Raw genomic sequence first — 26712 nt, forward strand, 5'->3', positions numbered from 1 at the left:
AGCTCATTTGGGTGTACAGAACTCGCCAACGGTGTACATAATTTAGTGGTGGGTTTCTCCTAGTCTGTACTTTGGTCCCTGAGGCTGATCACAAGGAACCATAACATGCAACAGACACATGAACCCTCCATAAGTAGCATTTTCTGTTAAGTCGTGAATTGACACGATTCACGGATGATGGTTTGAGGGCCACTTTTTTGAGGTGAGGGGTGGGACACTTTTTGAGGTGAGGGGTGGGCCACTTTTTTTGGGGTGTCCTGGCCTATTTCTTGTCCCAGTCCGACCCTGAGCAAGACAGGAATCATTTTACTATTCGTGGGAATAGTTGTTCATCCAAGAAAATGTAGTTCGACATTGAGAAGTCCAAGGGACTTCTTAGTGGTACTGCACAAAAGGTGCTGTGTATCACAATGCAAGAGCAGATGCCCATTGAGTTTACCAGACGCCATAAAACAAAGGAACGTAGAACATCATAGTCAGGAAAACACATAAGTGAGAAAAAAGGTCCCACTCACTCAGGAGTAAAAATTAAAAAGCCCCGAGTCCAGCAAAAGACTGGAAGGTCTCCAAGGCTAAAGTGAATTGGCACATAAATGAAAATTCTCCCCAACAGCTACTTAATGCCAGGTAGAGCAGAGAGCTGCCAGAGATTTGACAACATGCCCATCTTCGACTGCGGCTGCAGGATTTACTTTAATTAGAAAAATACATTGAAATTAAAAACCACACATGGCCATACTAAGAGCAATTAACCATTTCACAGCACAAACATTAAAAGGATAAACAAAGAAAAGTGTCTCATTCTATAAGCTGGCCATTTGTGTTGTCTTTCTGGAAAGTACTACGCTGGCCTCCAAGATAGAGCATGGCCCACCTCTCCCAATGTTACCCATAGAATCTACGGTTTCCTCCAATTGGGTCTTCACAGCAGCAGCAAACCATGGGATATCACAAAATTTAAATTAAAGAGTTCATAAATAGGTTAGGATATTCACAGGTGGCATGGTTTAATGATGTATTCAATTGTTTTAAAAGCTGTTATCTGGTTTGGATGTGGGATAAGATGTCCGAATAGAGCTACATAAAGTGTAGAAAGAACGTCCACGTGGCACAAGTTTCACTTACTATGCTTGAGAAGGCCACATAGTCCTGTTTTTCTCCATTTGAATGCTTAGACGCGTACTTTTCCTAAATTTAAAGTGAGCAGCAAAAATTCCCAGAATTCCACGAATCCATGACTGGGTGGCCTTATCACAGATAGCAAGGGGAATTACCAGAGCTCTGATAACTCATTTATTTAGATTGGGAAAAAATGGGGATACTTTTAACTGCTCAATCATTGACATTCACAAACAAACCAGAGCATCTCTGAAAACATTTACCTATGCACCTTAAGTAATCCATTGAAGAAACTTTCCCAGTGACGACTTACCTGCAGCATGTCCAGCAGTCCCTGTTGGCACCCTTCCTCCATTCCGTACTCATCAACTAAGATACTGCCCAGGTAGAGAAAACATGAATGCTGGTGAACTTGATACACATTCACCATCTGTGAAAAAATGTTTAAAAAATAAATCACTAAAATATTATGAAGATGAAAAACTTGCAAACACATTTGGATGAATGCAGAGTGGTTTACAGCTGGATGATACGACGTCTGACAAGTGATGCTAAAAAAAAGAATTATTTTTATGAAAGCAATGGCCTGGGAGTTATGTAGTGTGGATATAATGAGGAACCAAAGCTCTAAAAGTGGACAAGGCAGATTTTAGGCAAGCCTTATGTTTACACCGGGTAAGGCATCAAGAGTAAGACTCACACAGTAACAAGTTTCACATTAAGTAAACAAGTTACTTACCAACTGGTAATGTTCTTTCGATTGGATGTTCCTCCAACATATTCCACATCTTTGACATGTAACGTCCACAGCTGTGTACTTCGGAAACTTTTTCTGCAAAGGGCGTCCTGCGTCGATGGCATTGAGTCGATGTCCCTCAAAGGCCTCCGTTGAGGGCGACGTCACTGGACGCTATAAATAGGATGCACGGCACCCGTAGCCTGGGAGGGCGATGTGGAATACGCTGGAGGAACATCCAATCGAAAGAAGTTTACCAGTTGGTAAGTAACTTGTTCTTCGAATGGATTGTGTCCTCCAACGTATTCCACCTCTTTGACAGACTCCCAAAGCAGTACTATGAAATGGAGGAGGGAAAAGAAGAGCACCCAATCAGATGGCGGGATAAAGAACCGCCTTACCAAAGGCCCATATCTTGACCATGGATCGTATCCAGGGAGTAATGTTTAACAAAGGTGTGGATAGAAGCCAATGGGGCTGTATCACAAATATTCCTAAGCGGAACTGTCCTTACCCGCCAATCAGTAACATTCAGTAATGGTGAGGATAATCCACCTGGACAAAGTCTGTTTGGTAACAGCCTGGCCCAATCGGTGTCCAGCATATCCCACAAAGAGTTGATCGTCCACTCTGACCCTGGACATCCAAGAAATATAAAAGCTCAGAGCTCTCCTAGGGTCCACCCTATGGAGTCGCTCCTCTTCCTTACCAGGATGAGGAGGATAGAAAGACGGAAGAACCACTTTCTGGCTTAAATGAAATTCAAATCCTACTTTAGGTAGAAAGGAAGAACGTACCCTCAGTACAACCCTATCCTTGTGGGACACAGTAAAGGGCGGCTTAGATGAAAGTGCCTGCAATTCACTCACTCAGCGAGCAGAAGTAACCGCAACCAAGAACACTGTCATGAAAGACAACAATCTCAAAGGACAAGAGTGCAAAGGTTCAAACGGAGCACCCATCAGGAATTCCAAAACCAAATTCAGATCCCAAACTGGCACCTAGAAAGGGGATGGCGGAACACATTAGTGAGCCCTTGGGAAATCAAAAGGAATCTTAAAGTAAGAACATTCTTCAGAATCTGAAGATGGCTGCCAGAGGCGGTGCTTAGGTAGAGGGCAGTCATTGGCTGTGGTCAGTATGACGCAGAGACCAGTGATTGGTTATTACTACGAAAGACAGATCAGAAACGAAACTGATACTGGTTTTTTCTTTACCGAGGATTCCCAGCCTGACGACGGGGAATATTCATGAGCATGTGAATCCATGCCAGACCCCATGCTGGAGAATGTACAGAACTCAAGGTTGCCGCTTTGCAAATGGACTCAAGGGGAACATTTGCAATGAATGCTATGGAAGCCCTAAGTGCCCAGAGTAGTGTGTGCTCTAGGCTTGAAGGGCAGTTCTCTCATAGCAAGAGTATAACAAAGTGTGATGCATTTAACAATCCACCTTGAGATAGCAGAATTAGAGACATGATTCCCTTTTCTACCAGCTGCCACTGAAACAAAAAACTGGTTTGTCGTCCTCAGTGGTTTCGTCCTTTCCAGGTAAAACCTGACTGTCCTGCGCACATCTGTGTGTAGGCTTCATTCGAATTTAGGCGCAAATCTGGGATGAGTGCGCAGAACCACCTTATCCCTGTGGACTGTAAAAAAATGGTCTAGAACTGAAAGGGCCTGTAGTTCGCTAACCCTTCTAATAGAAGTGATAGCCACTTGGAAGGCTGTCTTGTGAGTAAGGTCTTTTAGACTTGCTTTATGCATTGGTTCAAAGGGAGACCCCATGAGTCTGGTCAAAACCACTTTAGATCCCATCCGGGAGCTGGGTTAAAAAGGGTGGGGGGTGGGGAGTGAATTCTCTTAACCCCTTCCAATAAAGCCTTAGTAACAGGTATTTTCTGCCACAACACTTTCTGTTTTGACAGTGTAGGCTGATCGAGCAGCTAGATGAACCTTTAGGGAATTAAAAACTAAAACTGAGTCTAACAAATGAGTTGGGTACAACACAATGTGGGCAGGCGAGAAGTCAATGGGATTGATGCCTTTGGTTTTACACCAGATGACAAAGCGTTTCCACTTACTGGAATAGCAATAACGAGCGTTAGGTTTTCTGGCCTCCCAGAGTATGTCCATGCATCTCTGAGGGAGTTGAAGGTGTTCAAACTATGACCTCAGGAGCCAGGCCGCTAAATTCAGAGTTTGCTGGCATGGGGGTAGTGTCTCCCCTCTGTCCTGAGACAACATGTTGTACGGGCAGGGTAGTTTCACAGAGAGGTGGGGTGAGTGGGGGGGGGCGGGGGTTTATGGAGGGGATGTAAGAGTGCCATTTCCATCAGACGAGCGAACCAGGTTTGGCAGGCCCACATGGGGCCAACAAGATCATGGTAACTGGTTCCTGGTGCATCATGTGCACTATCTTGTTGAGAAGGGGAGGAAAAGCGTAGACAAATTTCCCTGGCCATGTTATGCAGAGCCCGTTCCCCTTGGAGCGGTTCTGGGGGTACCTGGAGGCGTAGTCTTGGCATTGGGCGTTCTCCTGAGTTGGGAACAGGTCGATCTCTGGGAAGCCCCATTCTGCGAAGACGTTGCAGACTATGTCTTCGTGCAGACGCCATTCGTATTCTATGGGCAGTGGGAAATCTCTGCTGAGCACGTCTGCTAGAAGATTTGAGTTCTCCTGGAAATTGTTGTGACAGTAGGAACATCTTGTGTCTGAGAGCCCACATCCAAATGTTCTGGGACAGCTCTGATCGCCCTGAAGATTGTGTGCCCTCTTTTTGTTTAGGTAATACATGGCTCTGGTGCTGTCTGTCAGGACCAGGACTGTATTCCCCTGTAGCTGTGTCTGAAAGGCCTTCAGTGCTTTGAATACTGCTAGCAGCTCCAACAGATTTAAATGGTTGGATGCTACTTGTGGGGATCACACTCCATGTGTTGTCTAGTGAAGCAGGTGATTCTCCCCCCTGCTCCCCCCACCCCTTGAGAGATGTGTCTTGTGAAAGTGGCTTCTACTGCAGGAGTGGTTAAGGTCTTTCCCTTCAAGAGGTTTTCCCTCGACCACCACTGCAGAGAGAGAACGAGGGCTGATGAGAACTACCAGATCTTCACATTGTCCGCTGGCCTGAAAACTTGCTGTTGAGCCACTCTTGCATGGGACAATTTCGCAGCGGCGCGTGGGGAATCAAGTAAATGCATGACGCCATCATACCTAGCAAGCGCATGGCCTTGCGTACCGTCACTTCCCGACTGGCTACATATGGAGGGATCTGAGAAAGTATGTTCTGAACCCTCTCGTTGGGAGGGGAAGAAAAGGCCGTCCTTTGTCCGAATCAGAGCCCCTAGAAATTGCTTGACTGGGGGCTGGGGTCGAAGCTGGATTTCTTCTCATTGATGGAGAATCCCAGACTGAACAGGAGGTCTATTGTCTTCTGAGTATCCACTAGGCACGTTTCGTAAGAGTCCCCTGATATGAGCCAGTCGTCGAGGTAAGGGTAAACAGGGACGGATAGTCTGCGCAGGTGTGCTGCTGCTACTGCCAGGACCTTCGTAAACACCCTTGGTGCCAAGGCAATGCCGAAGGGGAGTACTTTGAACTGATAGTGCTTTGTCCTCTATCATGAACCTTAGATATTTTCTGTGCGCTGGCAACATTGAAATATGAAAATATGCATCTTTCATGTCCAACATTGCCATGTAATCTCCCTGTTTCAACAGTGGGATTACTTCCTGCAGTGTTACCATACGAAACTTGTGGTTTGACAAATTTGTTCACTGGGCACAAGTCTAACAGGGCGCATGGTGAGGTCATTTTTGGGTACAAGGAAGTACACTGAATAAATACCCTTGTTTACCTGAAGAATATGGACGGCTTCTATGGCGTCCTTTTCCAGAAGTGGCTCTACTTCTTGTATTAGGATTCACAGATGGTCCGGCGTCAGGTGTCGTGCTCTGGGCGGTCTGAATTGTGGGGGTCGGGCTAATTTCACACAGTACCCGTTGGGTGACCGTTTTTAGAACCCACTGGTCTGATGTAATCCCCTACCATGCCGAAAGGAAAGATGTTAAGCTCCCCCCCTAACCGGGGTGACATGGGAGGGGACCTGGATCCCCAGGTCATTTCTGACCAGAGGCTGCGGCTTCCCTGGAATTGGGGCCTCTGCCTCTCCTGCACCGCTGACCCCTAGCTGGATAGTTGGTGGGGGCGCTGGATGCTTGTCCTGAGTTCCAGGTGCTTCCTGTATTGCACATGTTTTGTGCGGAACAGGATTGGCCTTGAAAGGACCAGCGGGAACTGCTTCCCCACTGGGAGGGGAAAGGGAGGGGAGAGGGTTTGTGTGATTTGCTAAAGGGATTTAAGAGTCTTGTGCTCTTTTTTGGCAGTCTCTATAACATCGTCGACTGCTTTACCAAAGAGATTGGACTCCTCGATAGGTTTAAAAAAGGATGCTTGGGTCTCCGGCTTGAAGCCCGAGTTTCAGAGCCAAGCGTGCCGTTTGAGCAGGGTGCCCTGGGCTAGGGATCTTTCTGCCGTCTCTGCAGTATCCAGAGTGTTTTTTTAGTACATTTTGGTTGACCTGCCTGCCCTCTGCCACAACAGCGAGTAATCTGGTTCTTGTGGGTTCAGGCACCTCCTGGAGACCTTGTATAAGGTTCCACTGTGCATCAGCATAACTGGCAAGCAACGTAGTGTTTGCTATGCACGTGGTAAAAGCAGCTGCCGTGGTAATTCGCTTACAAAAGGCATACAATCTTTTTGACTCCTTATCGGGAGGTGCCTCTCCCGTAGTAAGGGGTACTCCCGCCAGTTTCCGGGTGGTGGTAACCACTAGGGAGTCGGGGGTGCCATGGCCTTTAATATATGTAGGGTCAGTAGCCGGTGGCCGAAATAATTACGCCACTCTTGGATTCACTGCCCTATTCTGAGCTGGTGTGATCAGGGAAGGAGCCAATCTCCTTTTAATGGAATTTAGGAGAGTTATGGCTTGACTGGAAGGAGTTTTTTCTTTAAGAATACCCTCCACGAAATCTTGTTCAAGAAGGGCCTCCTGGGGGGCAACTGTAAAATAATCTGCCGCCTTTAAGATGGCACTGAATGCCATCTGATCGTCCACTGGGGAAGCTTGGCAGGTCGGATTGGAGGGAGGGGAATCCTAACACAGGACATCTGTGTTCTGGTCGTGAATACGGAGTGTCCATGGTTCCGTCTCAACCTGGTGAGTGTCTTCCCAGCCTTCTGTGGGATACGCCTGGTCATCCACAGTATAGTCTTGTTCCTCATCAAAAATGTCCTGGTAAGTGTCCATCTGGATCTCATCTTCTGGGCGGAATGAAGTGAACTATTCTTGAGAAGGTCCAACATTTCTAGGAAATTTAGAAACCGGCACAAAGGGAGAGTCCTTCCGAGGTCTCTTGGGGGGTAGGCTGCTCTGAAATTGAGAAACTTTTCCAAACAGTCCATGCACCCTTCAAATTTTTCTTTGGTCCATTTAGATGAACCAGAAGGGTCAAAAAGTGGAAAATTTTCATTTTCCTCCCTATGGCGCTGAAATTTGTTTCCGATGGAGCTAGCCAAAGGCTCCCCACTCTCCTCATAATCATCTTGAGCATCGGGGAGTTGTGGCGCGTCTTTCAGCGTGTCCGCAGCCTTCTCCTTGTGCTTCGTTGCGTCTTTAGGCTCCAGCCCCACTGCCGAAGCAATCCTAGCAATGGTTTCGGCGATTTTCGGCAAAGTGGGGCGTGCCGTATGACTAGGAGGCCTAGCAGTAGATTTTTCTACTACCGGGCGACTAGGAGGCCTAGCGGTAGATTTTTCCCCTACCGGGGACTTAGAGGGCGTCTGAGCGTCAGACGAGCGTGCCTCGACGGCCGAAAGTGGTTTGGAGGGAGCGCCCTTATTTTCTGAAGGCCCAGTCGCAAGACGCGGAAGCAGGGAAGGCTGTTGATCGAGGATCAGAGGATTCCATCGAAACTTTTGGTGGTCCGGTCGGCGCTTTCGCCCGCTTCAACGGTACCGTCGAAACCAGGGCAGGGGTTGTTTGTTTGAGATCTTGTACGCCCTTGTCACCAGATGTTTTCCCCATAGTGTGACTCGCGCAAGGCCTAGCGGGGTCGGGGACGGGCGTGGCGGACCTAGAGGTGTCCGTTGTGAGGTCGACGGCATCCGACACGGATGCCTAGTCATCACTAGTGCCCCCATCACTTTCAGCGGGTGCGGCGGTGTGGGAACAAGATCCAGCCTGTGACATGCCGTAGGCGGCCCACCTCTTAACGCAGCGCTTCTTAGGTCAAAGGGGTCGCGTTTCGTCGTGGTCAAGGGGTAGACAATTATCGCACTTATATCATGCTCGTCCTTCCAAGGGTATCTGGCCCTGCAAGAGAGCAAAACCTAAATGGTGTCCTTTGCATAGCAAAAGGTAATAAAGAGTTTGACCAGACCTAGAGGGCAAAGAGGGGGAAAGAGGAGAGACATAGCTTAAAGGATATGACCACCCCAACCCCACTCTCCCTACTGTGTAGGCTGGCCAGAGGGCCCAGCTACCTGGACGGCTCCACTGCCGGAGTTTAGGCATCAAAGTCCACAGCAGTCTTCGGCGTAGCACAGGAAGCACCGTCGAAGTTGCTATCAGGGGATGATCGTCAAAGTCGATAAAGGTATAACAATGTCTCTTATGAAAAAGCTCTGCAATAGGGCGACCAGTTATCTGGGCGGAAAAAAAAACAATCTGAGGGATCTGGCCCGAGAGGGATTTTGGGTACATTATACGTCACGATAGGGATAATGTTACAGACACGCCTATGCCGACGTCCCCTTTCAGTCCCCGAAAGACAAGATGCAAGACTCCGCAGTTACCACTGGATGTCAGACCATATGCACATCATGTAATTCTAAGCAGATTAACAAGCATCAGAAACAATATTTCACTTCACAGTTTCAAGGGGGACGACTTTTCCCTTGAGTGTCTACAATTATTATGCTTCCAAAGTTTTAAGGAAAAGAACCCTTTCCCTTTGTTCCTTCTGTTTTTCACCATCCAATATATTAATACAGTACAGGTTATTCCAGGGTGTGGGAGGGTTGGGGGGTAAGCATTCCCTTGAGTTTCTTTTAAACACACAGTTCTCTTGAATATACAGTCCATCTCACTCCATATCTCAATCTTAAAAGGGGTATGGTGCTTCCCTTTGACGTTCATCTTTTTACTCCTGGTGTACTCTCCCCTGCCACCGTATTGCAACTTTATTACTGATCCTTAAAAGGGGTATGGGTCTTCCCTTTTTGTATTTGTTATCACGTTTTCATGTTTACTTCCCTTCTTACTCCTGGCTTACTCTTCTGCCATATCATCACAATTATGTTTCTTGTGTGCGGGTACCAGACTCGCACAGGGCCTGGTTTACTCTCCTGCCAGGGCTTTCAATCCTTGCATGGATGAGAGTCCTAGACTCACCGTTTGCCTGGTTCACAATCCTGCCAGGGCTTTTCCGTTCTCTACTCACTTTTTCATCCAAGAAATAATGCTTTTCCGATATTGGGTCACAGACCATTTAACACTGCACATATTAGTATCAATGTCATTTTACAAGCATTGGGCCATCAATCCCTTGTTCACACTGTACTTTTTCGCACCAACCTCTCTCCAGGTATTGGGTTACCAACCCCTTCTTAAAACTGGTCCTATTTTTATCAGTTCCTCCAATTATTTTAATTAGGCTTTCTCGCGCTGTTAATGTTATCCAACACTCTCTCAAGCCCTCCGGTAACACCTTCAGTCTCTCAGGGTTTACCAGGCAACTCTGGCATCACTCGCATACTTATGTCTCCTTCAGTTCGCTGACTGGGCGTGAGTCGTGTGAACAGTGTGGCTCCTGCATTATCTTCTTTGCATCTAGCTGCCTACAGCAATAAAGCTGTAAGCTTCTTTTGGCCAGTCTCTCAGCACACCGTTCTCCACAGCGTCTGTGCTGCTTTCCACAGTTCGCTTGCCTACGGAGTTCCAACCATAATCAGCACAAGCTGTGTTCCGCTGCAGACTCTGCCTCTCTCTCGTATTTTGTTCACTGGGTGGGTTTTAAACTCCCCGGCATTAGTTTACAGTTTCCAAAAACTAGAAAGCAACGTTTGCTTACCGATCCTGGTCATCCTAATTTTTACATCCCTCTTCCTCGTCTCAATACTAAAACAAAAAAAGTTAAAAAAACATGGGGCAGGGGAGTGAATAAAGGTTGAGGAAAACGTGTGAATTCTTTATCTGCATCACAATAAGCCATACAGGCATGCTGCAAAGGAACATTGGGGGGGTGGGGAGAGGTCATTAAGAATAAAATCTGAAGCTTTATTTTGATTGCGTTTTCCTGCCTCTCTTGAGTTTATCCTCCCCTACGTGGTCCTCCCGCAGACAGACAGCCCCAGGTTAAGAGTCGGGTAGCTTCTGCCTTTCCCTGGCCACGTAACAGAAGCTTCTCTAAAGAGAATCGGTAACGATATCGCTAGATTCATCACATCAGATAAACAAAACTGCCAGTAGCCGTTATAAGCTTAAGACTGCTCCACTACAAGCTTTAAACCGATTCAAAAAAGAGATTGTACACAATCCATGTTCATGTTCCAAAAAGGCAATCTCAGGAGGCATCATTTGTGTATGTAGGAAAAGCAACTCTCAAATTGTGGATGCTCCGGTGTCTGCCACAGACTGATGTCAAACACTAAATTCACTACTTTGTGCAAAATAAAACAAAAGCCAGGTCAAGAGTAAGTAGATTAATTGCAAACAAATTAGAAATCAAAGAAAACATGAAGTATGTTACCATCTTCTTTAATGCTCATATTATGTTAGTGTGAATGTCTGAAATCGCACCTGAGTTACCAGTGGTTGTAGCAGAGCTGCTGAACCTTTCCCAACACAGCGGACAGCAAATCTAAGGCAGCGACAGCAGCGTTCCACGATTCGATTATCAGCCCGGTGCTTGTTCAGCGTCTCCGACATCACCGGCCAGATCTGCATGAAGATCAGAAAGTTCGAAAAGTCGCGGAATGCGAAGTTACAACACGGAAGAGGTGAAAGTCTCTCATGAAGGGAGATTTGCCAAAGTATGCAGCTCAAGCCAACAAAATCAGTGAAATGGAGCTGAAGAGTTTCAGGAATTATGTCTAGGGTGTTTAGAAAGTTAGTACAAAGTAAGAGCAGAGTAAGCCTTAAATGGCAGAGGGCTTATCTGAATTATTTATGTAGTTAGTATATGCACACTCAAATACCTTTTTGGGGCTCATTAAGAAAAATTGTAGCTCAAACTTCACAATGTCAAGTGTCATTAGTAGTGTGCAGCATTATGTTACAACTTTAAACTGGCGAAGATTGCAATTCAATGAAAGAATTATGATAAAGAACACATGCATTGTCTAAAGTCGTAACATTTCAACCATAAATTTCTAGGAAACTGATGTACAGTAGGAAACCTTAAATAAATGTCTTTTCTTCAACAAGGTGACAGTTAGGCAAGATTGTATGCATTAACCCTGTGGGAGACTACACCAGTGTTGTCCTCTTGGTATTAGGTAAGCCACCTATTGGTATAGGTCTGTACTACACAAGTTGGTAGAGTGACAGAGCGGCCAGACTTATTTCAAGAGGGGAAATGTGAGATATAGCATCGAAATCCACACATACAAGTATCCAAATGACACTTCTGCTCAAGGTTTTCTAGTAAAATAAATTATACATTTCTTACCGTAGTGACTAACGTACTCCTAGTCCATAGTCTCCTTTCACCCATACTGTATGGGCGTTCCTCGCCAAGGATGGAACCCTTTTTTCATCCCCTTTTAATTTAGAAGTATGCTGCCCTGGGAGAATGTGCTCTCTGACTCAGCCCACCGGCGCCACTCCTCAGTCCCCATTGACGTGTCGACAATATTACCATTGCCTAATGACAATAGTTTTATTAGGGGGGAGGGTGGTGGGCCATATGGAGGTGTTAGGCAAGATTTGGAGCAGTACCCTTTGCGTGCACTACAACAACCTTGACCTCCTGGCAATAGGGACCCAACCTTTGGTATAAGTCTGAATTACACAGGTTGGTAGAGTGGATGAGTAGTCAGGCTTATCTCAAGAGGGGTCAATGTGAGCTGTAGGGGAGTTACACAGAGATTCACAGTGACAAGTATCAAAATAAACACTTAAACACAAGGTTTCTTGATGAAACAATTATTAATTTATTTAGCAGTCAGTTTTAATAAGCCTTCTTCAGAAGGGGGCAATATGATAGTAACACAAATACACTCCAAAATAAACCCCCTTAGTTTCTCTAAATCAGCAAATACCCATTTGGGGTGGCACACAGACACACCCCCAGGTGACTTAGTTAGGACACTGGACATTACGATATCACTGTTCCATTTAGAGCAACACTGAGTTTGGTGTCAAAGTAAAGAGATTTCAGAATAAAAACAAGAGATCACACAAATATTCTGAAGCAGGTAAGTACTTTTGAACCCCCAATGCAAAGCAAGTTAACCCTTTCCTGGAGGGAAGGTAAAACAAGCAGAGGAGAGAAGAGTCATTCAGGGAGCCAGGCCAGCCAATGTCAATTGGGGAAAAATTTAGGTGAGCTGAAGCACTTCTTGCACAATTTATTTAGAAGTCTTTGTAGAAAAAGAAGAAATAGAATCAATGTAGGGTCTCAAGCTCGGAGGCTTGTGAGGGGGGTAGAAGATGCAAGCAACTCTACAGAAGCAACCAAGACAAGTCTCAATTGAGATCAAGTACGGCTACAAGAGGCAAGTCCTCTCAAACTGTACAGTATCTTTGGTTAGAAGAAATGGTTCCATCAGGCTCTTGTTCGTGTGTGGCTCAGCAGATACTGTTGTTCCTGTGCCTCACTCATGGGGACAAGAGGGAAGACTTCTGGGGACTCCTGCAACACAACGGGACGGTCAGCGACAGAAAAGGACCAACTTCTATACAGCAGCACTTTGCGTTTTCAGCTCCTCGCATCTCAGCAAATAGCACTACCGCTGTCTCACGGATACCACTCTGGACTTTCCTCGCACCTGGGGTCCAGCACTCTGTTGAGGTGGCTCAGGCTTCGGCAGTCCTGCTTACTGGGAGTCCGGAGGATGGAGGATCTTCCAGCAGCTTGGGTCGGTCCTAAAACTGATACACTCCATTTGGTGTTCCTCTCCCTGGCCCTTCGGTTCCAACAGCAGTGGAACTACAGCCAGCTCTGAAAGGATGTCCAAACAAGTTCACTTTGGAGTAGATAGGTCCAACCAACTCAAGGGGAGAAGTGGTCCATCCAGGGCTTCTCTAGTCAAAGCGAATTCGGAGCTTCAGCACAGCAGCAGGTATTCACCAGGCAAACCAACGGTCCAGCAGTTGCAGCAGGCGTCTCTTCCAAGTTCTTCTTCGGATTCCTTCGTCCAGTGGTCGACTCTACCTTCCAAGCCAAAAAGCATCGCCTTTTATGCAGGTTTCTCCCATTTATTCCAGCCTAGCTGTCAATCACAAAGCAGGGTGGCTGTCCTTGCCGGACAGCAAGCCGGCGAATCACCTTTGGGCGCATTCCTGTAACCAAGGGGATTAGGCGCAGGGAGTTTTGGGTGCCTCCCTCACTTGACACTACCTCCCTGCTGCAAGAGCAAATGGGCCGGGCCCAATGGCAGGTGAATCAGAGGCTGATCCGACAGGCTGAGCAGCTCCGAGGACCATGGTCTTGCCTGCCACCAAGGGGCTATCAGGATCATGCGGAGGTGTTGGGGCACTCTTATCTTGCAGATCACCCTGTGACCCAGGGGAGTGGGCGGAAATGAATATGCGTTCATGCTGTTCCACTGTAACGGTGTGTCGCCCAGGCCCTGTCCCTGCCAGGAGGCAAACTGAGGGCACTTTCTGTTGTACCAGGTGGCGAAGACATCCACTTGGGGCTGCCCCCATCTGTTGAAGATCCCCTGAAGGACCTGGTCCTTCAATTGCCATTTGTAATTGTCCACACCCAATCTGCTGAGTCTGTCCGCCTCCAGGTTGAACTCCCCCGGGAGGTGGATTGCCCTTAAGTGAATATTGTTCTCCGGAGCCCACTCCCACATGTTGATAGCCAGGCCGCATAGGGAAGGCGACCTGGTGCAACCCTGCTTGTTCATGTAATACATGCTGGTGGAATTGTCCATTTGAATGAGGATCGTCATGCCACTGATAAGCGGCAGGAAGGCTTTGAGAGCGAGCCAGATCGCTGAGCTCTAGCCAATTGGTATAGGCATCCTGTTCCTGCAGAGACCAGACTCCATGGACGCTGTGGTTGTCCAGGGAAGGCCCCCCCAGCCCTCCAGGGAGGAATCAGTGGTGATGGTAAGCTGTAGTGCTGATTGCCAGACGGGTCTTCATATCCACAAGTTGTAGCCCGTGCTCCACCAGACAAGGTCCTGGTGGAGAAAGGGAGGAATGCTGACGAGTTCTGCCTGGGAAACCCGCTCCTGACTCCATGAGAATGCAAAGTGCAGCTGTAATCTTCTCATTTTGAGCCTTGTGTAAGGCACTGCAAGTAGATATGCCGCCATGATACCCAAGAGGTGCTGGTACCACGTCACTGCTCTGCTGAGAAACTGGCCTGTAGCCCTCTTGATGGCTGTGATCTTGTCCTCCGAGGGACAAACTCGGAGCTTGTGTCCCAGATGAGGCCCAGAAAAGCCAGACAGTGTGTCGGCTCCAGCTGTGACTTTTTGAGATTGCTAGAAAAAAATCCCAATTTGTGTAGCGTATTCATAAGGGCAGAGGAGGTGTGATGGACCGCCTCCGGGGATCTCACCCTGAGGAGCTTGTCGTCTAGGTACGGGTAGACGTGGTGACCTTGGGCCCTGAGCAGGGCTGCCACTGCATTCATAAGCCTAGTAAAGACCGTGGGGGCTGAATTGAGGCCAAAGGGTAGAATCTTTTATTGGGAATGGAAGCGCATGACCCTGAACCTCACGAAGGACCGATGAGTCTGCCAAATCCGGACGTGTAGGTACGCGTCCTTCAGATCCAGGGAGCACAATCCAATCTCCCCTGCACAGTGTCTCTGCAATAAGCGCTGGGGTAACCATCTTTAACTTTTGAAGAGGAAGGCAACGGTTCAGGGTGGAAAGGTCCAACACAACTCTCAGGCCAGCCTGGTGGTTTTTGTGTATGGCGAAATTCCTGGAGTAGAAGCCCACACCCCTCTGGGAATTCTTCCACTGCCTGGCTATCTACGAGCCATCGAATTTCCACCAGATTTGTTGTCCCAATCTGTGGGAAGGGAGGATAGGGAGGAACTGATAGCCCTGAAGACACCACAGATAGAATCCAGGGGTCTGTGAACCTCGCGCGCCAATACTGTGTGTGAAGGACGGCGGAGACTACCACCAGGGGAAGGTCATGCCTTCTTTCCCACTGAGGAGGGGCGCTGAAAGAATCCCTTATGTTTATTCCATGCCTTGTGTTTGCGGCGGTGCTGACTTACAGATCAGTCCGGCTGCCATGACCGATGTTCCTGGAAGCCCTGGAACCCGCTGAAGACCTGCCCCTTGTCGGAACGTTGGTTCGTCTGACTATACGTCTTGGCCGTAGACTTCGTGAGGATAGATCAGGATTTCGCAGTCTGGGAACTGTTACTCTCACCAAGTTGCTCATCGGTAGTGGAATGGAAGTGGACGGTTCAATATGCGCTCCTGGACAAGCGGGTTGAATTTGGTGGCCTGCAGACAGGCAGTTCTTTTCCTGCCTGTGGCAATGCAGATGTCACAGCCTGAGGAGTCTATATGTGCCACAGTGGACTCCATGATGTCTTGAGCCAAAGGGGACTGGGAAGTGGCACTGGTGGGTGCAGTCAGGGGAGCGCATGCTGCCTGGCCGCGCGCCTCTAAATTTAAAGTGGAAGAAGATTCTCTAGCTAGGAACACCCATGCAGTATGGAGGAAAGGGGACGGGATGTAGGAGTATCATGTATTTAACGGTCCATTTTAAATAAGCCTTCTTTAAAAAGGGCAATGTGCAACAAACATACAATTCATAACACAATCTCATTTTCAGATTAAGTGGATAACCTTTTGGGATGCCTTCCACACACTTCCTACACCCTGCGGTGGCTTCAAATGCTGGGACAGTATTGGCATATATCTATCTCTTTGTGTACTTAATAAATTCTGAGGTTGTGAAAAAGGAAAACGTTAGGGAAGGAAAAAAGGTTAACAGGTTCTCAGAGCATGCAAGTACTTTTCAATCTCCCAATGAAGTCTAGATTAGATCTTTCCCAGCAATACAAGTTAAACTTAGGCACCACCTATGAGGGACAGTTAGAATCAAAGTTGTTAGGCAAGATTGTAAGCAGTACTCTGTGGGAGACTGCACCAGCCTTGTCCTCTTGGCAATAGTTAACCCAACCTTTGGTATAAGTCTGTACTACACAAGTTATTAGAGTGACTGAGCAGCCAGGCTGATCTCAAGAGGGGTCAATGTGACCTGTAAGGTTGCAACAGAGTTTCACAGTGACAAGCATCCAAACAACACTTACACTTAAGGTTTCTTGATTAAACAATTATTTATTCATGTAACAATCTGTTCAGTAAGCCTTCTTTAGAAGGGAGCCAATATGTAACTTAAATATACTTTAAAAAATACACACTCTGTTTCAATAAATCAGTAGATACCCTTTTGGGATGGCACACAGATACTGCCTACACCCTTAGGTGCCCTCAATAACTAGGACACTGGTACATTTAGAGCAATACTGAGTTGGCTGTCAAAAGGAAAAAGGTTAGGGAATGAAACAATGGTTAACATGTTTCTCAAACAGGTAAGCACTTTTGAACTCCCCCCCCCCCCCCCCCAATGCAATGTAGTTTAACCCTTTCCCAGCTATACAAGTAAAGAAGGTATGACTTTTTGGAGGGATAGTTAAAACAAAGTCAAGAGTCTTCACAGAGCCAGGACAGCCATTGTCACTTGAGCAAAGTCTAGGGGAGCTGAGGCACTTCTTGAAGGTAAGTAAAACGTTTTGCACAATGTTAGAAAGTTTTGTAGAAAATTAAAATCACTTGTTGGGCCACAAGCTGAGAGGCGTGTGGAGGGCAAAGCTGCAAGCAACGCTGCAAAAGGCAGCATTTGTAAGTCTTAACTGAGAGCAAGCAAGCAACACAAGAGGTAAGTACCCCATAGTTCACAGTACCTTAGGTCCGAGGAAATGTGTTCCAGCTGACTTCCGTTCCTGTTGTAGTATGGCAGATCCTGTTGTTCCTGGGCCTTAGTCGTGGGGACAAGAGAGGACGTCTTGGGATTCCTGCACTACAACTCGAAAGGTCGGCGGCAGCAACGGGCAACCTTCAGATCAGCGGCACTTCAGGATTTCAGCTTCTCGCGAATAGCACCATTGTGGTTCTTGGATACCTTGTAGGCTTTCCTTGCTTCTGGGGTCCAGCAATATGTTGAGGTGTCTCAGGCTTGGTCAGCCCTGCTTCGAGGGAGTCCGAAGGATCTTCCTGGAGCTCAGGTCCGGCTTAAAGATGATTCACTCTATTCTGGTGCTCCTCTCCCTGGCAATCGGTTTGTGCAGCAGCAATTGAATTACAGCCAGCAACGAGAGGATTTCCAGATGAGTTCGTCTTGGGATCGATTGGTTCCACCAACCCAAGGGGAGATGTTGTCCTTGCAGGGCTTCTCTAGTCGAGGTGCCTTCGGAGCTTCAGCACTGCGGCAGGGCTTCACCAGGCAAACCAACGGTCCAGGAGTTGCAGCAAGCGTCTCATCCAAGTTCTTCTTTAGATTCCTTTGTCCAGAGGTCGACTCCGCCTTCTGTCTAAAAGAACTTTCCTTTTATGCAGGGTTCTCCCATTCATTCACAGCCTAGCTGTCAATCACAGAGCAGGGTGGCTGTCCTCCAAGGACAGCTAGCCAACCACCTTTGGGTGCATTCATGTACCCAAGGGGATTAAGCACATGGAGTTTTGGGCACCTCCCTCACTTCCTGCCCCTGCCAGACACGCTGGAGCCAGAGGCGGGCTTCGGCAGTGAACCCCGCCAAAGACAAAACAAACAAAAGGGACCAAACCTAGTTTGGCATGCAGAGTACATTTCAAGGAGGACCTTTCCAACAAGATATGGCAAATAAAGACAATCGGGGCTGTTAGGCAGAATTGCAAGCAGTACCCTCTGGGACCACCACATACAATTAGGACTACAGGTGTACGCAAAAACCAACCTTTGGTATAGGTCTGTACTACACAGTTTGTGGTAGAGAGCTGAGCAGCCAGGCTTATCTCAAGAGGCAATGTGAGCAGTACAAGAGGTTATACCGAGGTCTTACAATCACAGTGGTTCAAGTAGACACTTAAACTTAAGGTTTCTTCGTAAAATATTATACACCAACACTTCAATATCAAACCCATAAGTTTCTGAACAAATTAGGCTCCCCTGAAATAGGAGCAAAATGGCATTTGTTACTTTCAATGGGAGTAAAAAGGCACAAGTTAGCAGAATAGATGACAAATACTTTCTTAGGCAGTGCAAATAGTTTTAGTTTACTACAGGACTCTATTCAGTTCAATAGGCCTAGGCCAAAGTCAATGGACTAGTGTCTTGGATAGGGAAGAGCAGTTCTTGTAGTAAACAGTAAAGTCTTTGCCAAAGTTCTCAGAAGTAGTTTGTACGAAAAAGAATCATATGTTGGGTCACAAGCCAATTAGGCCTGCAAGTAGGGAAGGTTCCACAAACTTTCACCGCGAGAAAGGAGTTCTCTCAATCGGGATGGCACAGTTTAGTATGAAGCAAAAGATGCAGTGAAGACGTTGGTTCCTGGCAGTTCCTGCAGATCTCACTGTTCCGGAGCCTCAGTCGTGGGGACAAAAGGGAGGACGTCGGGGGACTCATGCACTGCACGGGATCATCAGAAAACGCAGACAAAATGGAGTCACTTCAATTCGAGTAGCTGTAATTCAAGCACACAAGCTAGTGTCCTTCACCCCGTTTAATCCTAACCAGCTCCGAGAATGGTATCCAGGTGGCTTACGAGTTGATTGGCCCCACCAACTCAAAAGGAAGAAGCCGTCCTTGAAGGGGCTTCTCTGTCGAGATGAACTTGGCAATTCAGACCTGCAGCAGGGCTTCACTGTTACACTCACCTGGGTTCCACAGGGGCGCCAAACGAAGCTGGACTGCAGCGGTCTCCACCAATGTGACTCGTAGTGTAGTGATGAGTGACTGCACTTGCCCACTCAGTTTAGACTGTCTGGCACGTAGGAGGCTTTTCCTAAAGTAGTAAAATGGTAATTAGCTGACCGTGGTAAAAGGGGTTAACTTGGTCTTTTCCAAAACCAACTTGTGTTCCCCTGATCATGTCTCACCTTATTGTTAGGAAGGATGGGTTCTCCATCCTGCGTCGGGGTGCGTAGAAACCAGTTAACTTCACTGGTCTGTAAACTTATGGCAGTTTTCAGACAACGATGACTCTGAGGTAAGTTTTACGCCAATCCAAAGTATAATGCAAGTTTTAGAGTTCGATTGTCTTCTAGTTCACTCTTGCTCCTTTTATGTATTTCTTCCCTTGCAGAATGTCCCAAGGTGAATGTTCCGTCTCCGAAAGGATTGAGGTAGCGCCAAGGTAAGAGTCAGTTTTGCACCAAGCACTAATCTTAGCAAGCGATATTGTTCATTAAGAGATTAACCAATTGTCCTCTCTATTTTTGCAGGTGTGGTGCTTCTCCAGAATGAGGGACGTAGGAAGATGTCTAGCGACACCTCGAGCGGTTATGTACCAAGTAAGTATCTTGCAGTATGAATTTGAATGTCTTTTGCAGAGCGCAGCTCACCCGTTTTTCTTTCTTTTGCAGATGCAGATGCTCCGAGCGGCGATTTCAACAGAGCGCCTTGCGGGATCGTGTGGATGAAAGGAGCCTTGGCGAGTATGCCACGGCGCTGCTGCTGACAGTGCAGCGCTGTAACAGATGTTTTCTTTTCCTCACAGCTGCAGCGACTCCCCAATGAAAGCGACGACTAATGGTGTGGCTCCTGTTCTAATCTGCTTTTCCTCTTCTCTTTTGCAGGTTAGGTTCACGGAGAACAAGACGGATGTAGCTGTAGACTGGATGCTGAGCTGCAGGCACGGTGAGCGTTACGCTGCAGAGATGCAGAATAACGCGAAGCGTGTGCTGCTCCCTGGGCATGGTTTAAATAGCCACCATAAAGTAGTTCCCAGGTAAAATAGTTCCAGTACCACACCCAAGAAAAATAGTCCCTGGAAGAAAGTAATCCCTTCAAGGCCTTGCGGTGGCCTGTACATGATTTCTCTACAGGATGTCCTGCTTAGTTTTAAAAAAGGCAATATGAGCCTGGCGCCAAAGACGCCAGGACTGAGTCCATAAAGCCCCTAGGCCGTCCCTTGAGCCTCCCTGAGTTCTCATGGGTGCCTGTACTCTGGGCAGATGGGTCTGCTCCCGATGTCTGGGGGCAGGCATCGTGACATTCACCGGGCAAACCAACGGTCCAGGAGTTGCAGCAGCCGTCCTCTTCCAGCTTGTCTTTGGTTCAAGTGGTCGACTGCTTTCCAGTCCATGAGACTTGCCTTTTAAACAGTTTTCTCCCATTCATTCCAGCCTAGCTGCCACTCGCCCAGCAGGGTGGCTGTCCTTGCCGGATAGTCAGCCAGCCAATCATGCCAGAGTGCATTTGTGTCACCTAGGAGACGAAGCACAGTGAGTTTTGGGCACCTCCATCACATCCTGCCCACCCCAGACACTTGAGCGCCAGAGGCATTGAAACAAAGGGACCAAACCTGGTTTGGCACGCAGAGAGAAACACTAGAAGGACCTTCCCAAAAGGAAACAGAAAAAAAGACCAGGTCACGCTTAAACATAGGGGCTTAAGGCGCCATCTTGAAAAACATGGCGCCCGCGATTTTTAGCTGCCGGTGTTCGCGGTCGGGAAAAATCCTGGTAGTTCGTTGTAAAACCACTGCCACCAGCCATTTCGATAGAAAAGGGTAGCATTTGACTGCTACATGAGTTTCTAGACACAGGGGATACTAGGTAAACCCCTCCAGCGCTCTATAGGAAGATAGTGTGTGCTGGGTCTAGGAATTTAAAAAGACTAGTAAAGTCAATTTATCCTTACATTCTTTGGCAAACAGTAGTTTATTCCAGAGAAGGTATTTAAACCTTTGGGAAGTCCAAAAAGACATCCCTGTGTCACTGCACCCTTAGGTGCTGTGTAACACACATGAAAAGATGCCTATGGCGTTATCTTAAAACTCCATAATCAAAGAACACAAAGTAAAACACACATCAAAATACACGAAAGAGTGGGGAAAAAAGGCTCACACTCTTTCCAGGTAAAAAAAAACAAGTCCTCAAAATCCAGCAAAGTTGCTGGGGGTCTAAGTTGAAGGGAATTAGCACATTTGAGAATTCTCCCTAACAAGGGCCATTTTGACAAAATGGGCACCCATGGGTGCTATTACTGCAGCTGCAATTGCAACCTGCGGTAAAAACACACAATGGTAGGAAATAGTAAACCACTGCCACCAGCCATTAACTGTAAAAAGGGTAATACAAATGTTGCATGAGAAAGTAGAGAAAGGGCCTACTAAGAAAGGTATCAGGTGATAATACCCCCGCTCCCCATGAAAAATAAAAAAGGGTTTGGGGGTTGCAGGGTGTCCCCCGCATGTTCCATGTAATAATGTCCCCACAAAAAAACTGCAATTTTTCCGTATGGCAATATTTTTTTGAGGTGACATTATTACATGGAACCCTAAGAAACCCCTCCAGCACTCTGAGGTAGTGTGTGCTGGGTCTACAAAGTTACAAAAGGTTGAGTTAAAGTCAATTTCACTTTACTGTTCTTGGAAACAGAAGTTTAACCAAGGGAAGGTATTGCAACCTTTGGGAAATCTGAAAGACTTCCCTGTGCCACTGCACTGAAGTTGCTGTGTGTCACAATGTAAAAAGGGGATGCCTATGGAGTTTGTCAGACTCCAAAAACAAAAACTTGAAATTAAAGAATAATACATGAGAATGGGAAAAAGGTGTCTCTCTCCAGGATAAAAATTAAAAGTCCTAAAGTCCAGCAAAAGAGCTGTGGGTCTCTAAGGTAGAAGGGAATTAGCACATTGTTGTGGCAATCTTCACAGGATGTTTCTCCCCAAGTCTCGCCCTTGAGCTTGTGCTGTGAAGCAGAGAGTCGGCAACCGACAATAGTCACCAGGAGAAACGAAATTGCCTACAAAGATCCTTTAGGCATAGGAAGATGCCCTCTTGGCCCCACACCAAAAATTGTACGGACTATAAACCAATCGCTGGGTGGAAAGGACACTGGCGTCCAAGAAACTCAAAAACAAGCCCCATTAGCGCAACTATGGGCATGGTTACCAAAGGCACTGATGCTAAATAAGAACAAATGGCAACTTGTTGAGCACTTTTCAGCACCCCTTGCTACCAAACAAACATCTGGGAAACCAGACCTCTTCTTTGGGGTCTTGGATTACTCGTGGATTTCAACATCTGACTAAGAAAGGAGACCTAAACTTGGGGTGTTTGGATATCATCTGTTTACAAGAAACTTGGACGATCAAACGTCCCTCTAAGGATGGCTACGACTTGGCATTCGTCCCTGCTGTTAAAGGAACATTTGGCCGCCCGTCATCTGGCCTCATAACCGCAATTCGTTGCGGCTCCGGATTACATTTAAAGAATACTCTGAGATTCACAACTTATCTCTTGGCCACGGAGGTTAGTTGGAAACGTTTCGAGGTGGAAAAGGGAAAGTCCAAAGCGCAACCTTTAATCATCATTAATGTCTGTTGGAACCCTGCAGCCATGACTGACTCATTCTTTATAGCCTTGATTGAAGAGACTATTGACGAAGCTCTGGTAAGGTGTCCAGAGGCTTTGCTAATCATTTGCGGAGATGTAAATGCCACCTGGTTGCCACACGAATCAGCTGATGATCTTCCTCTTTTTTCGTGCCTTAGAAACAAACATGGGGTAGCGTGGAAGTCATCGATGTCATCCTGTGATTTACTTTGTGCGGAGGATCTATTCACCAGAGAAGAGAGGCCTCCTATTAGAGAAAAAGGAAATTCCTCCGCGGATATCGATCACATTTTTATAAGCAGGTACTTGGCAGCTCTTACCACTTTGTTTGAAGTACGAAGGTCCTCTGATAGTGATCACAATCTGTTGGTACTGAAATGGAAGACAAAAATGCTCGATAACAGTCATGTCCGCTCAAGTGGAGTCAAACAACCAGCAAAACCGCCTAAGACTATCAGAAACTTTGATTTTGAAGATAAAGGCCCAGTACCTGAGAATAGGAAACGAGCCCGACCAACTGATCGATCCGCAATTACCAGATTATCAACCGCTTCCGGTACCTTTTAGATCTAAACCTAATGGTCCCAAACAGAGTAACAATCTTGCCAGACATGAATATAGTAAAGAACTGGTTCTGAGACGGCGTTTAGTGAGGAAAGCAAAAAGAAAACTTTGCGCTTTCCCATCATCAGAAAATCAGGCAATCTTTAATCAGGAACAGCAAATTTATTGATCAGGCAATACCGCAGCAATTTACATCAACAAGATGCGGAAGCCATGTTGAAGTTGGTTTGCGGCCACCATCCTCGTGAGTTTTGGGCTCTCCTTAGATCGACTTTCTCTCCTCTTGAGGAATCACCCTCAAATCCGGTCTGTGAAACAACCTGGATAAATTTTTACGCAAACCTGTTCCAGACGCCTGCATCCTCAAGTTCCCTGGAATTCAGTACAAAAGTAGAACCATTGATAGATCTGAGTAGTGAAGCCGAGATCTTCAAAGTCCTTCGAAGACTCAAACCATCGCAAGCGCCCGGCCGGGACGGAATCACAAACCTTGATCTAAAGAAATACCCAAGAGAATGGTCTTCGTTGATCAGCGAAATCTTTAAACGCTGTAAACAGGCAAGGCAAATTCCGTCTTCATGGACAACTTCAATTGTAGTCCCAATATTCAAAAAATGCCGGAAAGAAGATCCTAAGAACTACCGCTCTATCGCGCTTTTGGACACGGTTGGCAAGGTGTTCGGCTCTTTACTACTCCAAAAATTTCAGCGATGGGCAAGTGAAGCAGAATGCGCTGACACGTTTCAAACGGGATTCACAAAAAACAGCAGCACAATGACCAACATTATGTTCCTTAGCGCACTTAAAAGCAAGGTGCTGGGAGGAGGCCCTAGAGTGTTCCTTGCGTTCATAGATCTGGCGCAAGCTTTTGATCAAGTAAACCGAGTGAGTTTGTGGCGAAAACTGAGCCGTTGGAAATGCCCCGCTGAACTCCTTCAACCAATCCAAGCATTCCATCAGGACACAAAGGTGCGCGTGAGACTAAATCAAGCTAGCCTGCTATCGTCAGAAATCTCAGTCGCCTGTGGAGTGAAACAGGGATGCCCCCTTGCTCCGGCACTTTTTATCGCTTAGTTGGGCGATTTCAAAGCCTCAGAACTAACTATCCGTTCCTTTCCGCCGTCAATTGGAAAGTTGAAAACCACAAGGCTACTCTACGCGGATGATCTAATCCTAATGGATATGACACCTATTGGCCTCCAGCGCCAGCTCGATAACTTGGCTGCTTATGTTCCAGCAAACGATTTAACCATTAATGCATCCAAAACCAAGATTCTGACTATGGAAAAACAAACTACCACAAGAAAAACTATCCTGGTACTTGGATGGGGCTGCACTAGAAAAAGTCTCTAGTATTAAATATTTAGGAGTAACACTAGACTGTTCTAGTATCAACGTAACCCTTCAGAGTTGCTTAATGAACAAAGCAAAAAACCTAGCGGCACAAGCCCGGGCAATGGATAAAAGGTTGGGTCACTTTTGCTTGTGACCATTGATCGAATTTAACAGGATGAAGGTGGTTCATCACTCACCTATGCAGCGGAAGCCCTCCCCCACATGCGTGCCAATCTATGGCTGAAGTTGGAAGGTTACTTCTGGCGCACGGTCCTAGGTCTCCCAAAGTCAACATAGGCTCCCCTTATCAGAAGAGAGTCAAGTCTCCTCTCACTGGAAGGGACCACGGAGAGAAAATCCATGATGCTCTATAGGAAAATGTTGCTTCCAGATTGCTCACATGTGTTAGCCATCGTACGTGCTGAAATTTTGACAGCACGTTGTTCTGTTTTTAAATCTTGGGAAATGGCGCGTAAAGCAAAACTATTGGAAATTCACTCTTCAGAGCAAGATCTCATCCGCAATCCGTCAAAATAAAAAGGAAAATCAGTGAGCTGGACTGGATTCAAACCGTGAACAATGCAACGAAAGCAAAATCAGTCAGCCATCTCCCACCCTATCAAAGTAAATTGAACATTGTTCCGAATTTGAGCCAGTTCCCCAACAAAGCTGCCAGAAACCTGTTTTTGAAAGCACGCTTAAACTTACTGCCGACTAATGAGATTTTAAAACATCGGGAGCTGATGAAGTATTTGAGTGACTGTCATATGTTTACCTATTGCAGCTGTGTAGCTACAATTGCACTAGGTTTTGTTGTCACGGTCCCGGGAAGTGAAGAAGGCATTGTGGGACATTTTGTTCAGTTTAACTAACGCAATTTTGTTGCTAATGTACTATATATATATTGGCAACTAAGTTAATGTGACAAGTGTAATGGGAGGTAAAATGATTTAGTGTTACGTGTGAGCGATGGGTTGTTCTTTTGTATGTGAGGTGTGTTTCGGCTCATATGATAGATAGTTCTGCTAAGATGTAATTCCTTTAAATTTAATTTGCAGTTGTGTGGACTGATGGACATTATTGGAAAAATGATGTTGTTAAATGCAAAGAAGGAGAGTGAGGTGTGCATTTGAGCGTGAATGAGTTAGACTAACATTTTGAGTAATTTTAGGTGTTTAAAGAAGAACATGGTCTTATATTCATTTAAGTTAATTTGATAGGCCGTGGACAAAGGAATTTGTTATTTTAAAGATAAAGCTTTAATTCAAAGTTTTAAGATGTCATGAGTAACACATGCTTCAGTCACAGAGCTTGAGAAGAGTTAAGTGTGAACATAAAGCCAGTTAGAGGTGTTATGAGCTTTGTATGCCCATTAGGAGAGTAACCGTTCTAGCTCAGTTTGAAAAGTAATTAGAACTTGCGTGTTCTATACAGGAGTTGTAGTAAGTCATTGGTACTGCAGAGGATAGGAGGTAGCGCCTCTGTTTGTGAATGTTGCTGGATTTTAACTTTTATATAGCATTGTTGAGGTATTCACCACAGTGTTTAGGTGAGGTAGCGCCTCTGTTGTATCTCACAGAAGATGGTGCCTCTTTATGGATCCTGAGTTTTATTAGGTGGTAGCGTCCCTATCGTAGTGTCCTCCTTGGCAGTTTAGGTTTTAGTGTGGTTTGCACTATTAGGTTTTGGAGGCGGCATTTTGGATAAGTGACTGATGTAAGGTAGTGCCCCTTGTATATAAAATTTGTGAGCATGGTAGGCCCTGGGGTAGCGCCTTGTCAGGAATCGAAGTGAGTAGTAAGTGAGAGTTGCACTGAGGAGAATGGGTGTCTAAGTCTAGTGACTTTAGGCATGGCGGTAGTGCATTATTTGAAGAAGTCGACTCTTGTGTTAAGGGACAGCTGGTTAAATTGGACGAAGTGTTGCTGGTAGGGGACGCCCTCTAGAAAATAAATTGGCACAAGTTAAAGATGCTGTTCAAGATGAGGAGTCGCATGGTGTTTTGGTTTATCTTTATGTGTTAATCCTGGCAATTGTTTTCTGGTCAGGGTTTGATTATGGGACTGGATAGTACTGCCATTGAGATGAGTGAGGGGGGTCAACATGTTTTTTCAGGTGGTCTTGGAGATGACTGGCCAGCATCT

The 26712-nt window shown here is 46.5% G+C and overlaps 1 protein-coding gene across 3 annotated transcripts in view; it reads right to left on the reverse strand.

The window, feature by feature from the left end:
* TNPO3 (transportin 3) overlaps positions 1-26712 on the reverse strand; it is a 1153743-nt gene that overhangs the window by 215366 nt on the left and 911665 nt on the right. Inside the window, exons 16-17 of one of the 3 annotated variants that reach the window (XM_069629554.1) lie at positions 10713-10853; positions 1433-1549 (exon numbers count right to left, since the gene is read on the reverse strand). In XM_069629554.1, the coding sequence (XP_069485655.1) occupies positions 1433-1549; positions 10713-10853 (258 nt within the window). Of the gene's footprint in view, positions 1-1432; positions 1550-10712; positions 10875-26712 lie in introns of all 3 variants that reach the window. The other 2 variants (XM_069629553.1, XM_069629552.1) reach the window with 2 other exon arrangements.

Source organism: Ambystoma mexicanum, chromosome 12 (genome assembly GCF_040938575.1).
Source record: "Ambystoma mexicanum isolate Mex_15411 chromosome 12, UKY_AmexF1_1, whole genome shotgun sequence".
NCBI classification, from domain to species: Eukaryota; Metazoa; Chordata; class Amphibia; order Caudata; family Ambystomatidae; genus Ambystoma; species Ambystoma mexicanum.